We start from the raw sequence: 15,018 nt of genomic DNA on the forward strand, positions 1-15,018 counted from the left end.
AGGCTGTGCCACTGGAGCCTATAGTATATACCTACAACATTAGGCCATGCTACCAAGACAGGGAGTCATAGCAGCTCTACCTAATACATAGAAACAAATACATGGAGGCTACCAAAATGAGGAGACAAGAAATGTGGCCCAGATGAAAGAAGAGATCAAAATTCCAGAAAAAGAACTAATCAAAATGGAGATAAGCAATCTATCAGATACACAGTTTAAAACACTGATTATAAGGATGCTCAAGGAACTTAATGAGGACCTCAAGAGCAGAAAAAAGATTCAATCAGAAATGAGGTATACACTAATTAAAATAAAGAACAATTTACAGGGAAACAACAGTAGAGTGGATGAAGCCAAGAGTCAAATCAATAATTTGAAATATAAGGAAACAAAAACAACCAATCAGAACAACAAGAAAAATGAATTAAAAAATATGAGGATAGTGTAAGCAGCCTCTGGGACAACTTCAAGCAATCCAACATTCACATCATAGGGGTAACAGAGGAGAAGAGAAAGAGCAAGGAACTGGAAATCTATTTGAAAAAACAATGAAAGAAAATTTCCCTAATTTGGTGAAGGAAGGAAATAGACATGCAAGTCCAGGAAGCACAGAGAGTCCCAAGCAAAATGGATGCAAAGAGGCCCACTTCAAGACACATTCTAATTAAAATGCTAAATGTTACAGATAAAGAGAGAATTTTAAAAGCGGCAAGGAAAAGCAGTTAGCTACCTACAGGGGAATTCCCATTAGACTGTCAGCTGATTTCTCAAAGGAAACTTTGCAGGCTAGAAGAGATTGGCAAGAAATATTCAACATTATGTAAGGCAGGGACCTACAGCCAAGATTGCTCTACCCAGCAAAGCTATCATTTAGAATCAAAAGGCAGATAAAAAGTTTCCCAGACAAGAAAACACTAAAGGAGCCCTAGCTGATGTGGCTCAGTGGATTGAGCGCTGGCCTGTGAACCAAAGGGTTGCCTGTTCAATTCCCAGTCTTGGCACATGCCTCCATTATGACCAGATCCCCAAAGGGCGGGGGTGGGGAGGAGGCAGCCACATATTGATGTTTCTCCCCCTCTCTTTCTCCTTCCCTTCCCCTCTCTAAAAATATATAAATAAAATCTTTTTTTTTTAAAGAAACTAAAAGAGTTCATCATCACCAATCCATTATTATATGAAATGTTAAGGGGACTTATTTTAAAAAAAGAAGATCAAAACTATGAACAATAAATGGCAACAAATACTTATCTATCAACAATTGAATCTAAAAAACAACCTAAGCAAACAAGAACAGAGACAGAATCATGGATACAGAAAGCATTTTGATGGTTGCCAGATGGGAGGAGGGTATGGGGGAATGGGTGAAGAGGTCAGGAGATTAAGAAGTATAAATAGGTAGTTACAGAACATCCCTGAGGATGTAAATTACAGTAAAGGAAATGGAGTAGCCAAAGAATCTACACATGACTTATGGACACAATGGTGTTGGGATTGCCAGAGGGAATGGGGAGTGGTGGGTGGAGGGGGCCATAGGTGGAAAAATCAGGACAACTGTAATAGCATGATCAATAAAATGTAATTTAAAAAGGAAGAAAGCTTTGAGGAGTGAGTAAAAGATTAAAATTTTTTAGTTGTAGCTTCAACTCAGATGAGCCACTTCACTTTCCAGAGCTTCACATTTCTCATATCCCAACTGGGGACAGGATGCCCAGGACTGGGTTGAGAATAAGAGGAAGCTATGAATGTGCAAGCCCTTTGGAGATCAAATATCCCATGGTATGCATGAAAGATAGTGACAGTCCCCTCTGTTCCCTGCCAGGGCCTGCTATACACCTCAGGAATTGTAGAAGAAGCTCTCACTAGCATTGAATTCACATGAGTCATCTCTGGCCCTTCCCGAATGCAGGAGAAATTTCTCTACAGAGCCATGGATTTTCCTCTCCAGCCTATGGGCTCTGACTGTTGGGAAAATCACCATTGTGCCTCTGGCTTTCAGTCCAGGCCCTGGCTTCTGTAGAATACAATGAAAGAGAAGATAACATCTCAGGACAGTAAAGGGACAAGTCTGGGGAAGGTCTTCCTGGGAGTCACATCAGAGCTGGAGACAAGGTTGAGATATTATGTGAGAGAAAAAAACCAGAAACTGGGAGATGGGGAGGGTCCTGCCTGGGGTTTCCAGCAAATCAGCAATAAGGCCAAAGAAGACCCCAAATCTTGGCTTCCATACTGTCTACTCCATCTAAATGCCACAAAGTCCTTCCCCATCTGAGTCCCCCTAGTCTTTCTCTCTCCTTCCCCAGACACCTGCCTGTATGACTTTTACTGTTCTCCAAACACATCTGCTTTCAACTTCATGCCCTTGTATGTTGTTTGCTTCTGTGCATCGCCTTCTCTCACTTATCTACCCAGTGAACTTTTATTCATTTCTCAAAGTCCACTCAACTGTTTCCTTTCTTGGAACAGAAGTATAATCTCAAACATAAACACAGTTAATCCAGAACTCATTCATCTCTCTCTCCTCTGTGCTTTCATAACACTCTCTACATACATTGATTTGAACATTTAATATGGTCTTCTATAATTGTCTCTGTCCTACTACACTGTATTTTTCTATAGGACAGGGATTATTTCTGCTTAATCTCTCTGTCCAAGGGCCTATCATGGTGTCCAGCACTTGGCTGGCACTCAGTAAATATTGAACAAACAGTGAAATAGGCCCTGGCTGGTGTAGCTCAGTGGATTGAGCACAGGCCTGTGAACCAGAGGATCCCGGTTCAATTTCCAGTCAGGGCACATGCCTGGGTTGCAGGCTGGTTCCCTGCAGGCCAACTCCCAGCAGGGGATGCACAAAAGGCAACCATACATTGATGTTTCTCTCCCTCTGTCCTTCCCCTCTAAAAATACATAAATAAATAAAATCTTAAAAAAACCCAAACAGTGAAATAAAGGAATATGAGGCAAATTACTTAACCTTTTAAAGTCTTAGTTTTATTATCCTTGAAATGAAAGAAAGTCAAACATTTGGCAAGAATAAATAATGAATGTAAAACAAATGCCACCATTATTGACTCAGTTGCCAGAGCCCAAATGGGCAACTATTCAAAATTTCCACTTATCTCTTTCCCTTTTTCCCTCCTCCAGGTAACCAGTCACCATGACTTGCTGGCTGTCTTAGGAAGTTAGTAAGAAACTCTAGTTTACTAGGGAATTTCCGTCAGGCCAGAGCTGTCAGGAAGGAAGGGAAGCAAAGGGTGCTGGAGGGAGGGATGCTGTAAGGAAAAGAAGCAGGAGGAGAAACTAATGGGGACATAAATCACAGGGGAGCAGGTAAGGGGTCCAGGAAAAAGGAGAGATCAGAATGGGTCCTAGGGACATAGAAACCACCCAGTCTGTGCCCTCAAGGAGCTCATGGTCTTCTGGGGAAACACAGAAACACAATTTTGTGCAGAAACAAGCTGTAGTAGATCACCATTTCCTTCCTGATACCCCTTCTTTACTTGTCTTCCAGGGTACCATCCAACATGCCAGGCTTTCCTATCTTTCTGGCTCTCCTTCTCAGTCTCATTTGCCGCTTCTCCTAGTTTTTTCAAATTCTGCATTTTGAAGGAAACTATTTTCCATCTACACTCACTCCTTTGGTGAATTCATCCAGGCTCGTGGCTTTAAATACCATCTTTGTGCTGATGACTCCCAAACTGGTATCTCCAACCTAGACATCTCTCCAGCCTGGGTCTCTCTGCTGACTCTCAGGCTCATATGCCCCTTGGCCTCCTCAACAACTCCAGTCCAATGAATCTCATACCCAACACACTCAAAAATGATTTCCAGATAGTTTCCCCCAAAATGAGCCATTCTCTTATCTTTCCCATCTCAAGAAGTGGCAGTGCCAGTCTTCTGGTTGTTCAGGCCAAAAATCTTGGCTCCTGTCTTCCTCTGGTACTCTATATCCAGTCTGTCAGCAAACATTGTTAATGTCTACCTTCTAAATATAGTTGACTCTTTCACAACATGGGTTTGAACTGCTCAGGTCCACTTAAAGGGGATTTTTTAAAGTAAATACCAGTACTGTGTTTTATTCACGGTTGGGAGTCCGCAGGTGTAGAAGGCCAACTATAGGCATTGATCCATTATAGGGGAATTGAGCATTTGTGGGAGTTTGGGGGGGGGGGCGGTCCTGGAACAAATCCCTTGGAGAGACTGAGGGACAATTTAAGTTTTGAAAGAGTCAAAAGTTATATGCAGATTTTCAACTCTGCGTGGGTTGGTTCTGAGCTCTGCATTAGTCTGGGTCAACTGCGTATTCAAAATTCAATCATTTCTCATCCCCCACCTCTGGATTATTATCCCAATTATACCAGTTGGTCTCCCTGCGTATTCTACTGCCCCTCCTAAATCTAATCTTCATAGACTAGCAAAAATAACTCTGCTAAAATAGAAATCAGATTCTGTAGATCCTCTTCTCAAAACCCTTCTCAGGATCCTGAACATGGGTAAAAGTTGAAGTCCTTATTATGACCTGAAAGGCTGTGCTCTCTGGCTCCTGCTACCTCTCAGTATTCTCTTACCCTTCCCAAGGTACACTGTGTTCCAGCTATTTCTAGGCCCTTTGCACTTGCTGTCCCTGAAATGCTCTTCTCTAAATATCAGAACAGTGTGCTTTCACTCCCTCTCTCTCTCTCTTTCATTTTCTTCTTCCTTGGCTCCCCTATCTAAAATGAAACCTCTCCTCCTGCCAGTGTGTTTTTTCCTCCCACTTTTCTGATTTATTTTGACTTTGTAGTATTAACTGCAATCTTAAGCTACGGTATATATTTTATTCATCTTTATTGTTTATTTCTCTCATTAGAATGGAAACTGCATGAGAGAGGGGTTTTTTGTTCGTTTTGTTCACTATTGTATATTCACTACTTAAGACTATTTACAGCCCTGGCTGGTGTAGCTCAGTGGATTGAGCACAGGCCTGCGAGCCTGAGGGTCTCGGGCACATGCCTGGGTTGCAGGCTGGTTCCCTGCAGGCAAGCCTCCAGCAGGGGACGCGTGAAAGGCAACCATACATTGATGTTTCTCTCCCTCTCTCCTTACCCTCTAAAGATAAATACATAAATAAAATCCTTAAAAAGAGAGACTATTTACAGGCATATAAGGAGGCACTCAACAAGTATTTAATGAATGAATGAATGAATGAATGAAAAAGGTGGACATTTCTAAGAGGCAAATTTTACTCATTAATGAAAAACTGTAACAAGCACAGCTGCTGAAAAATGCAGTACGACCTCTTAAAGATGTTATCTCACAAACATGACATCAGTCCAGAACAGGAGGAGGGCAGGGTAGAGATTATGATGCTATTTGAAGAATCATTCCAGAGAAAAGAATTGTTAAAGGTCTCCATCTTGTTGGGGCAGGGGTGTATTTGTTTTGCTGGCCCTGGAAGAGGCTGATGAGAGATGGAGTTTAGTGGGAGTGGGTTCAAAGATCTCTTGCCAGAAGGCATGAAGTTCTCTGAAAGGGAGTCAGAGGTTACAAGAACAGAGACATCAGCAAAGGAGTGGGAAAGATGATGAGGCTTACCACTAAGCGAATTTGGCCCTGGTCTGAAAAGGGCAGCTGAATTCCTCCGCAGCAGAGCAATTCAGCAATGCCTGAGGATAACTAGTTGGTTAAGCCCTTACATAATCTCGAATACAGAGACAAGTGAGACCGCTGCTGGTTTGCAGTCTGGCTTCCCCACTACCGTGGGGTGTTTGAGGCAAGGACCAATGTTCCTAGATTTATCCTGAGCTTCTTGCAGAGTCCGGATTACAGCTGGGACTCAAATATTTTCGCTGGAGGCATACATAAATAAATGTATGCACCCAAATGGGAAACTGAGCGTTAGAAGAATACTAATTTTCATAGTACGCAGCAGATCGATCAGGATCACTATTAACTCAGGTGTCTCCCAGATGTTTTTCAGAAGGGGTTGGCAAGGTCACACACACCGTGTAGGCAGAGGGGTGGGGTTAAATGGAGTGGATGGCAGGCCGGCCGGGGGTGGGGGGTGGGGTTTGGGGGCGGGGTGAAGGGCCAGCAGACTGGAGAGGCGGATTGGCTGAGTTTCAAGGCGGGGCCGACAAATTTCCATCTCCAACAACGTGACTAAGGTGCATAACGTCACATCCGGTCTGGTAGGCGGGAGCGGGAAACAAAAGGAGACCAATGACGCATGCGTTTGGTGTGTCCCAGGTTCTGGTGGGTTCTTCCGCTCAGGCGGAGAGAAGTGCTTCCGGGTCGCTGCCGGCAGCCTCCTCCTGGCGCGGTAAGTACAGAAGCAAGGCTGATTCTGCTGTCTCCTTGTCCCTTCCTCCCTCCCCCAGAGAAACTCCATTCCCCTGACCCGCCTCCTCGGGAGCTCTGTGTTCAGACTCCTTTTTATATTAAAGAGCGCCAGCTCATTGGCCGCTTCCGCGAGACTAAGCTCCACCCCGCCACACAAGATCCGTCACTCATTGGTGTCGCTTCTTGTCACCCAGCATTTCTTCCAGTTAATTGGCCATATTCAAGCCCCGCTCCTTTCTCTATTAGCAACCCTATAAGGTGCCTCTCCGAATCCCGCCTTTGCTTTCTTTCTGTTGGTCAACCTCACGGACATTATCATAATAAGCAAAGAGTGGGCGGTGGCTATGCGGTGAGGGGTTGGGATTTTGGAGCCCTGGTTTCTGTGCTTCTCAGTGCTGAGACGTGAGGGGTGTTGCTGTTTTGCTTGTTACTTTGGCTGGGAAGCTGAGGTCCACGGAAGGGCAGGCTATCCCCGGATCGGTCAAATAAATTAGGGCAGAGCAGAACTAGACCTAGATCCTTTTCTCCTGCTCATCGCTAGTACCCGGTCTGGGTCTCTTCCAGCCAGAGTTCTATGCGGCAACTCACTGTGTGACCCAGAGCCCAGCCGTTTTTAGTCTCTGGGCCTCAGTTTTCCTGGTGCGGAAATGTTTTAATTCATATTACCTGGGACCTTCCTGGTCAACTCCCTCAGCTGCTTAATCCGAGCTGAATCAGAATTTACTTGTTCTCTCACATGTTAGTTCACCCATTCAACCTTCCGCTTATACGTTTACCCATGTCTTTAGAATGTCTTACTGAACCATACTTGCATGCCTGCCCGCCGCCCCCGCCGCAACTTTGGCTGTGGTTTATGAGAGAGGTGGGTGGTTAGTGTCCTAAATTTCTGACACTGGGTGAATAATGTATGGACTATCACAGAGATGCGAAAAGTATGTCTTAGTGTTTGGAGGAGGTAGAAACAGTTTCAGTAGAGCCCTGCTACTTCTAATTTTGTAATGCTAGTGTGCATTTTGGATTCCTATCTCTATATTTGGCTTCTATTCTCTTTCCTCCTGAACAGCTTACAGTTTTATTTTACCATAAATAAATTACCTTAATGATCAGAATAACTGTGAGGATTGTACAATTGTTATTATCCCCATTTTACAGATGAGGAAACTGAGGCTCAGAGAGGTTAAGTGACTTGGCCAAGGTCAAACAGCTAGTAAGTGGTGGAGCCAGGACTGAAACCCAGGTCTGTCTGATTCCCACAGGGAAGAACTGCTTCCCTGCTTCCTTCCACTCCACCCCACCCCCAGACTGAACTGTAACCCATACAAAAACCAAAACCAAGTACATCTGAGAGCTAGATTCACCTGACTTTTTCTCTCAGTCTAGGAGCCATGTCCACCTTGTTTCCCTCACTCTTTCCCCGTGTGACTGAGACTCTGTGGTTTAATCTGGATCGACCTTGTGTGGAAGAGACAGAGCTACAGCAGCAAGAACAGCAGCATCAGGCCTGGGTGAGTGAGAACCCAGCACAGTGGTGGAGCTCAGTCAGGGATCCCCCTTTCACTGGCCATGACCCAGTGTTGAGATCTGCCCTGGAGGAGCTTTTTGCTTTGAACTGAGAATAATCAGCCTGGGGTTGGGCGGGATTTAGGGGAAACAGGGAGCTAAGTTCTTGTCTTTGTTTTACCTTAATTTGCTGGGGGACCATGGGACCACTGGGCCAGATTGGAGTCCAGGCTCTTTTCTGTTGGGAACCGCCCAGCCTGGTTTCAGAAGCTGTAACCCCCCATGGCTAAGGCTGAGTGAGAGACCTTGGGATCCTAAGCCACTAAGGAGACAAAGCTTATCCCCCTGGCAGGAACACCACCTCTTTCCACTTTACTTCACCCTGCCTGGCCCCCAGTGTATGACTGGTTAGCCAATGACGGTAAGAGTCTTCAAGGGAGGGATGACCTAAGACAGGCACGACCTATGCATGATCATGAGGGGGCCCTCAAGGAAGGACTTGGGGAGGCTATGGAAAAAGGGGGTAATGGACCCACGCCCCTTGGCTTTGACATAGCCTGAGTCCTCATTCTGTCTGCAAGAAGTCTCCTAATCTCTTGGCTGCCTTACTTTCCCTGCCTGACCTAAGCCTGAAACAATGCCAGAGGGTGGTTTCCTGGGACAATCAGGCCTAAGAAAGAATGCATAAAATCTTGTGAAACCTGTTTTGCTAATACCCTCAATTTAAATGATAAGGGTCTAAGCATGAAATGCGTTTATTTCCCCAAAGTTTTATGGCCCTTTAACTATTTGACCCTGACTCAAAATAGGCCCTCAGAGTTCTTTGAATGTTATCTATTTGATCATTACTGCCTGACAATGGTTGATGAGCTTTCCTTATACACACTGTATTCCTGTGAAAATTAAGCCAATAAAAGCATGTCAAGGCAAGAGTTGGGGCACTTTCCCCTTGAGAGAGGGCCGTGCCATCCCTTTTCCTCCACAGGACTCGGTAGTCCGTGTGAATTTGTCTCATCTCAGTCATAACGCCTTGGACACTGTGGGCCAGAGTCCATGTCACTTTTCCCTAAAGCATAGGAAATAATATTTATTTTTTATTATATTTATTTATTTATTTTTAGAGAGAGGGGAAGGGAAGGAGAAAGAGTTGGAGAGAAACATCAATGTGTGGTTGTCTCCCATGTGTCCCCCACTGGGGACCTGGCCTGCAACCCAGGCATGTGCCCTGACTGGGAATCAAACCGGCAACCCCTTGCTTCACAGGCCCGCACTCAATCCACTGAGCTACACCAGCCAGGGCAGGAAATAATATTTTTGACTATTTATTGAAGACTTAACAGATGCCATGTTCTAGGCTGATAGTTTCTCACTTTACTCTCACCATAATCTTATGAGGAAACCGAGGCCTAGAGAGTGTGTGCAATTGCATCAAGTTCATAAGTAAGTGGCAGATGCCAGGAAAGAAAGGGATCAAATCTTCCTGAGAACTGGAAGGAAGCTTCTCCTTCATACTTGGGAGTCTTCTTGGGGGGCAGTGTGGTCTAGTCCTATGCCCATGACCTTCCCTCTTGGGCCCTGCCCTGTTTTTCTCCCCTTTTGGACACAGCTCCAGAGCATTGCAGAGAAAGACAACAACCTGGTACCTATTGGCAAGCCAGCGTCAGAGGTGAGTGGGCCCCAGATGGACTAAGGCTTTGTTCTAATTCCACAAGTCCTTCTTCTGAGTCCAGAGTCAGAAGCTAGAGGGAGTGGGCATTGGGCCCACCTAGAACTAAAGTCCTGCAAACCATGCATCAGCCTGCGGTCTTACGCAGGGCAGGCTTAGGGAGTGGGGGTCATTTGTTGGTTCTAGAGAGCGGCAACAAGTGGGCCAGCCCTTGAACTGGTCCAACAGACTCTCCCCTGCCTTACCAGCACTATGATGATGAGGAAGAGGAAGATGAAGATGATGACGAGGATAGTGAAGAGGACTCAGAGGATGACGAGGACATGCAGGACATGGACGAGATGAATGACTACAATGAGTCACCTGATGATGGAGAGGTCAACGAGGTAGGCAGAGGTGTGGGGGGAAGGCCTCTGTTCCTGGGTCCCTGCCCCTGACCTAATTGGTGGCCAAGGGGTATAGAAACTTCGGATCCAGTCAGCAGCAGAATCTGGGACTGGGGCTGGCTGGGTGGCTGAGGCCCCTCCCCACCTACACCCAGCCTCCTCTCCAGGTGGACATGGAAGGCAATGAACAGGATCAGGACCAGTGGATGATCTAAGTAGACAAGGCATGGTGGCCTCAGGGAGATTCCAGGCCAATGCAACCTACCTGTAACCCCTGCAGAACCAGCTGATCACCCCAGTGCCTGAAAGCTTACCCTCAGGCACCTCCTCAGCTGCTGCAAGGACCTGGTCTCCTTGGCCCCTCCCAGGCCATCAGCCTGCCCTTGAATCCCAGGAGCCTGAGCCCACCCCACCTTTCTGGCCAGTATCTCACCTTTCGGTTGCCAGGTGTAGTCTCTTTCTAACTCTCTTTAATAAAGACACAGGACTGATTTTCCCCCCATGTCTATTCCCTATTTGTTGGTGAGGCCGAGAGGAATCTGGCATTTTCTCTTGAGCTTTAGGGAGAGGGCATTCAGAGGACTCAGGCAAACCTATCTGGCCACATGGTCCAGGGGTAAGGAAGGCCAGGAGGAAGACCTGGGCCCAGGCTGCATTGCCCTCTCCTCTGGCCCCAATTCCACCATTGCATCAGTCATTCCTGCAGGGCCATTACCTCAGAGTTCACTGTTTCTTTTAATCCTGTCCACAATGGCATGGGCTTGAGAGGGCAGGCTTTCTGAGGCCCAGAGCTGGGAAGCCCCTGGAGCTCTTCTAGCCAGCTTCCTTGGTGTTAAGAGAGCAGATTAAGTCTCAGAGCAGGGCAGGAACTCCCCTGAAGTCACCCAGCAAATCAGTGACAAAGCTGGGATGGGAGCTCAGGCCTTTTGCCTGTTGGTTCATGGCTTTCTCTGGAAGGAGGGAAAGCAATGGGACCAAGCAGCCTGACAGACCTTGATGCCCCAGGTGAGTGGGGCAGAGGTAGGAGGAGAGCCTCCCCAACCCAGAGCTCAGCACTTGTCAGGCCACAAGCAGGGAGAGGAAGGAATGTTCTGAGGTCCTTGCTTGGGTGGGGGTAAGGTGGGGCAGCAGTAAGTACTCCTGGGCCAGGACCTCAGCCAGGCCCTGCATAGGTGAGCTGGACTAAGCCGTCCTTGATGGCAGGGAAGTCTGGGAGGCCAGTATGGTGGAGACGGCAGCGGTAGCGGCCACAGCTTTTGGCGTACTGCAGGAAGCGGGGTGCACCAGGGAAGAGCACGTGGTCAGCCAACACAGTGGCACCAGCTGGCATCAGAGCGTGAGCTTCCAGCAGTTGCAGGTCCCGCAGGTAGCATCGGGGCCGGTGTGCCAGAACCACCAAATCTGCCCGACTCAGCTGGTACTGGGTTCGTAGGCGTGGGATCACCTCCTCTGTGCTACCCACGATGAGCTCTACCTGTGGGGGTGGGAGGAGCTGGAGGTGAGGGTGGGACAACCTGTCTCCCATCAGACCCCACCAGGATCTAGCTTACTTTATGCCAGGCCCTGGTCTAGATCCCGACCAGTGTTCTCACATTTCTTCTGGCTTCAGAACCCAAGAGGTCAGGATCTGTATTGTGATTTCTATTCTACCAATGAAGAAGCTGAGATTCAGAGGATAAGTGCTTTGCGCGAGGTCTCATAGCTAATGAGAGACAGACTAAGGTTTGCACCCAGATTTTCTGGGCTCCAGAGACTTTCCTCTTAACTGCTTCTTTGTCATTCAGCAGCAAATACGTACAAATGACTTGGAAGAGGAGGACAGGAAATTTATACAGCCTCCAGGATGACAGTTTCCTAAGTGGAGCTACTTCCTTCTCCTAGGCAGGACTCCTCCACAGGGGAGGCCTGGCCAGAGCAAGGCCAAGGGAAGAGACCAGGGTTGGGGAGGTGGGGGCTGACCGTGCGCTCGTCAAAGCCAGCCAGGCGAATGAGTTTTTCTGCCACCACTGCTGTACGTGGGTCCTGCTCTATAGTGAGAAGGCGACTCCCAGCAGGCAGGGCACGGGCAATCAGCAGTGTGGAGTATGCGCAGTAGGTGCCCAGCTCCAGCACACAAGCAGGGGCCTTCTCTTCCACCAGCCGCATGAGGATCTGACCTATGGGGGGAGATGGCCATTTCAGCAGACATGGGAGATGGATGGAAAGCCATAGAAAGAAATCTCAAGTGCCCACCTGCCTCACTGCAGCTCCCAGCCAGCCAGGATCTTACCTCTCTTGAACTATATATAGCCCCAGCTGTCCCACTGGCCTCCCTACTTCTCCAGGCTTTCCTCCTTCAGTCTAGTCTTCATACCAGCCACTAGGAATCTTTCTGAGAAACAAATGTGACACTATCACTTCCTGGTTCCTTGATTCTAAGGCCTTTGGGATTGAATTTGGAATCCTCAGCCTGACATTCAGGACCTCCTTGGAACTGATCCTATCTTACCTTTCCAGTTTCATCCCTCAATCCTTCCTAATTTTAGCATGTACCACAGCCATCTCAAACAACTGTGCCCAGGAGCAACCATTCTGATGAATTCCTTCCTGTCGCATCTGTATATGTGATGGCTTTGCCTTTCCCCAACCCTATCCCCATCTGCCTGACCAACCAGAAAGCAATCCTAGACTCAGTTCAACTGTTGCTTCCTCCATGAAGGTCGAGGCAGAAACAACCCCAGGCTTCTGAGAGACCTTAGCTAGAACTTCCAGTTTCATTTCCCCTTATTTTGTTCATTAGATATCTTTTTAACCTTGGAATTGGACCAAATTCTCAAATAAGACTCTGAAAGCACTTGTGCTGGGAGCTGGGACTCAGACAAATGCAGGCAGACAGCTACCCTGAATAGGATGTAGGAGCTTCTGTGATGGGGGAGAAAAATATTACAAAGTTGAGTTATTTGTGGAGATGGTTATTCCCCTGTGTATTGTATCCCCTTTGAGGCCAGTATCTGTGGCTGATTCATCCATGTGGCTTCTACTTCCTTTTCTCCCAGTACCCAGCACATGTTTGGTACAAAAGAGCTGGCAATAAATGTTTGTTGGATGAATGAGTAACCTTCCCACCCCCCTCATTTGTGGAGAATAAAGAGACCTATAGTAGGTCAAGAACCTGCCCAATTCACCCAGTAAGGCAGTGGCATATCCCAGCTCTTTCTTTACTCTCTTGGGGATGCTTCCTGCAGCAGAATGCTAGGGAACACTGACCTTTGACAGGCCCCATGTGGCTCAGGTACTCGCAGTGGCTACTCCAGTGGTCCAGGGTGGTGAGGATGTGACCAGGGTCCCCAGGCAGGGCGTGGGTGAGCACATAGCTGAAGGCCCGCTCCTCAATCCTCAGCTCTGACAGGCAGTCTCGAAGGCTCCGCAGTAAGACGCTGCGCACCAGAAGTCGGAAATGGTGCCGGTACCGCACCAGCAGTGTAACCACCAGGGGCAGGAAGGCTAGTGCAATGGCTGGAGACATGGTCCCTACCTGGGTCCTGGGACAGAGGGAGGCAGTGAGGAAAACCCACACCTGACATTTGCCTGACATTTGTGCAGCCCTTACCAGTAGTAATTATTGTCCCTATATTTTACAAACTGTGGCTCAGAAAGGCTGTCTTTTCTCCAGAGTCACACAGCAGGACTAGGATTTGAATCTGAATTGGTCTGATCCCAAGTCCATGTACTTTCAAGGACTCCATGCTAAATTCAAAACCCAATCCCAAACCATGTCTTCTCACTTCTGGCTCCTGGTCCCATCTTCACCTTGCTCCCTCCACTCGTTCTTCCTCATCTCTGTTGTCTCCAATCTTTAGGACTCCTTTTACTAGTTCCCCTCTGCAATATCCTTCTCCAGCCCCACCCACTGCCTGCCTGGTCTCCTCTGACCCATTGCCGTGTAGCAAAAGAGCACAGCTTTACTGTCATTGTCAAACCCCTTCATTGTCATTGCTCTGCCTCAGTAAAAGGCAATCTAAACACTCTATAGGGTGTTGGGATGAGATGTCCTTCTCACCCCAGGACTTTCTCTCTGATTTTCCCTGGGGGTGAGAAGAGTCATTGATTCTATTTTTTTCCAGTCCTATATCCCCTCCCCTGCATTCCTCTGTTCTGTTCTTTCTTAGAAGTCCCTTGACATGTGCGTACACACAATACACACTTTCTCCTCACTCAGCCCTCTTCCCCACAGCCTGGTATGAGGGATAAGTTTCCCACCTTGTCTCATTCCCTGGACCATCTGACCCTTATAAGGCTGGTGGTGGTGGTGGTGGGAACTAAAATTGAAAGTAGGAGTGTGTGAGTGTGTGTGAGTAGGTGAGTGGTGGCGAGTTTGAACTGGTGTGCTTGGGAACCCACTCAAGGGCCCTGCTTACCTGGGCTGGAGGCTCCTGCTTGGGGAAGATCGGCACATAGGACAGGAGGGGGGAGTCCTTGGAGAGTGGGGGGGGGAACTGTGAGGCAGGCTGGACCTGCTCTCAATTATTGATGCTGAGGCTGCTGCTGTCACCTGAAACCTGCAGTTCAAGTTACTAACCCCAGGGACAAGCTGGAGCTGCCTCCTACCTTTCAGAAACCCTCAGAACTTATAAGAACTCCAGGGTTCTTATAAGAGTGATAATAGAGTTACTGGGCTTGGTGCCCTTTCCTCCAACCCCTTGGATCAGCACAAATGGGTATGATGTAAGCCAAGATGATATGGAGGTTATAATCTACTCATTAGTTCCAAATTCAAGTTTTCTCTAAGTGCCCGGGCATGGGTCGCAGAGAAGAGTCAAATCCTGTCACTGTGCCCCAGGAACTCCATGTTTTGTGGTGGTTGTTGAACTCCATGTTTGGTAGAAAAAAATAGCCCTGGCTGGTGTAGCTCAGTGGATTGAGCATGGGCCTGTGAAGCAGAGGGTCACCGGTTCGATTCCCAGTCAGGGCACATGCCTGGGTTGCAGGCCAGGTCCCCAGTGGGGGACACATGAGAGGCAACCACACATTGATGTTTCTCTCCCACTCTTTCTCCTTCCTGTCCCCTCTCTCTAAAAATAAATAAATAAAATATTTAAAAAATAGGTGCAGGAACAGAGAATACAATATATGATCTTCAGAACTGATGCTCCGTGAATACAGGGACTC

At 47.5% G+C, this 15,018-nt stretch overlaps 2 protein-coding genes across 4 annotated transcripts in view; one reads left to right on the forward strand and one right to left on the reverse strand.

The window, feature by feature from the left end:
- Positions 1-6,165: 6,165 nt before the first annotated feature.
- On the forward strand, positions 6,166-10,371 carry ANAPC15 (anaphase promoting complex subunit 15). 3 transcript variants are annotated; one of them, XM_037068589.1, is made up of 5 exons: positions 6,166-6,298; positions 7,699-7,823; positions 9,425-9,484; positions 9,733-9,870; positions 10,026-10,371. In XM_037068589.1, exons 1-5 carry the CDS (start codon positions 6,199-6,201, stop codon positions 10,083-10,085), a joined length of 483 nt encoding a protein of 160 aa, XP_036924484.1. In that variant the 5' UTR covers positions 6,166-6,198; the 3' UTR covers positions 10,086-10,371. The 3 variants fall into 3 exon arrangements, with proteins under 3 accessions (XP_036924484.1, XP_036924485.1, XP_036924486.1); XM_037068590.1 differs by having other exon boundaries at positions 6,170-6,298; positions 10,038-10,371; XM_037068591.1 differs by having other exon boundaries at positions 6,179-6,298; positions 7,694-7,823.
- Positions 10,372-11,008: 637 nt separating this feature from the next.
- Positions 11,009-15,018, reverse strand: part of LOC119002613 (leucine-rich repeat-containing protein 51) — a 39,325-nt gene continuing 35,315 nt past the window's right edge. The window contains exons 5-7 of the mRNA XM_037068585.1: positions 13,117-13,391; positions 11,830-12,026; positions 11,009-11,344 (exon numbers count right to left, since the gene is read on the reverse strand). Of these exons, the coding sequence (XP_036924480.1) occupies positions 11,024-11,344; positions 11,830-12,026; positions 13,117-13,391 (793 nt within the window). The 3' untranslated portion in view covers positions 11,009-11,023. The remainder of the gene's footprint in view (positions 11,345-11,829; positions 12,027-13,116; positions 13,392-15,018) is intronic.

This window comes from Sturnira hondurensis, unplaced genomic scaffold (genome assembly GCF_014824575.4).
Source record: "Sturnira hondurensis isolate 20B ecotype Veracruz unplaced genomic scaffold, ASM1482457v3 Scaffold0017746, whole genome shotgun sequence".
NCBI classification, from domain to species: domain Eukaryota; kingdom Metazoa; phylum Chordata; class Mammalia; order Chiroptera; family Phyllostomidae; genus Sturnira; species Sturnira hondurensis.

Excerpts from the sequence above, each read along its gene's own strand:
- ANAPC15 (XM_037068589.1), top strand. The coding sequence starts at position 6,199 with ATGACGCATGCGTTTGGTGTGTCCCAGGTTCTGGTGGGTTCTTCCGCT. Across the intron at positions 6,299-7,698 it reads GGCAGCCTCCTCCTGGCGCG|GAGCCATGTCCACCTTGTTT; the intron begins GTAAGTACAGAA and ends CTCTCAGTCTAG. Across the intron at positions 9,485-9,732 it reads TTGGCAAGCCAGCGTCAGAG|CACTATGATGATGAGGAAGA; the intron begins GTGAGTGGGCCC and ends CTGCCTTACCAG.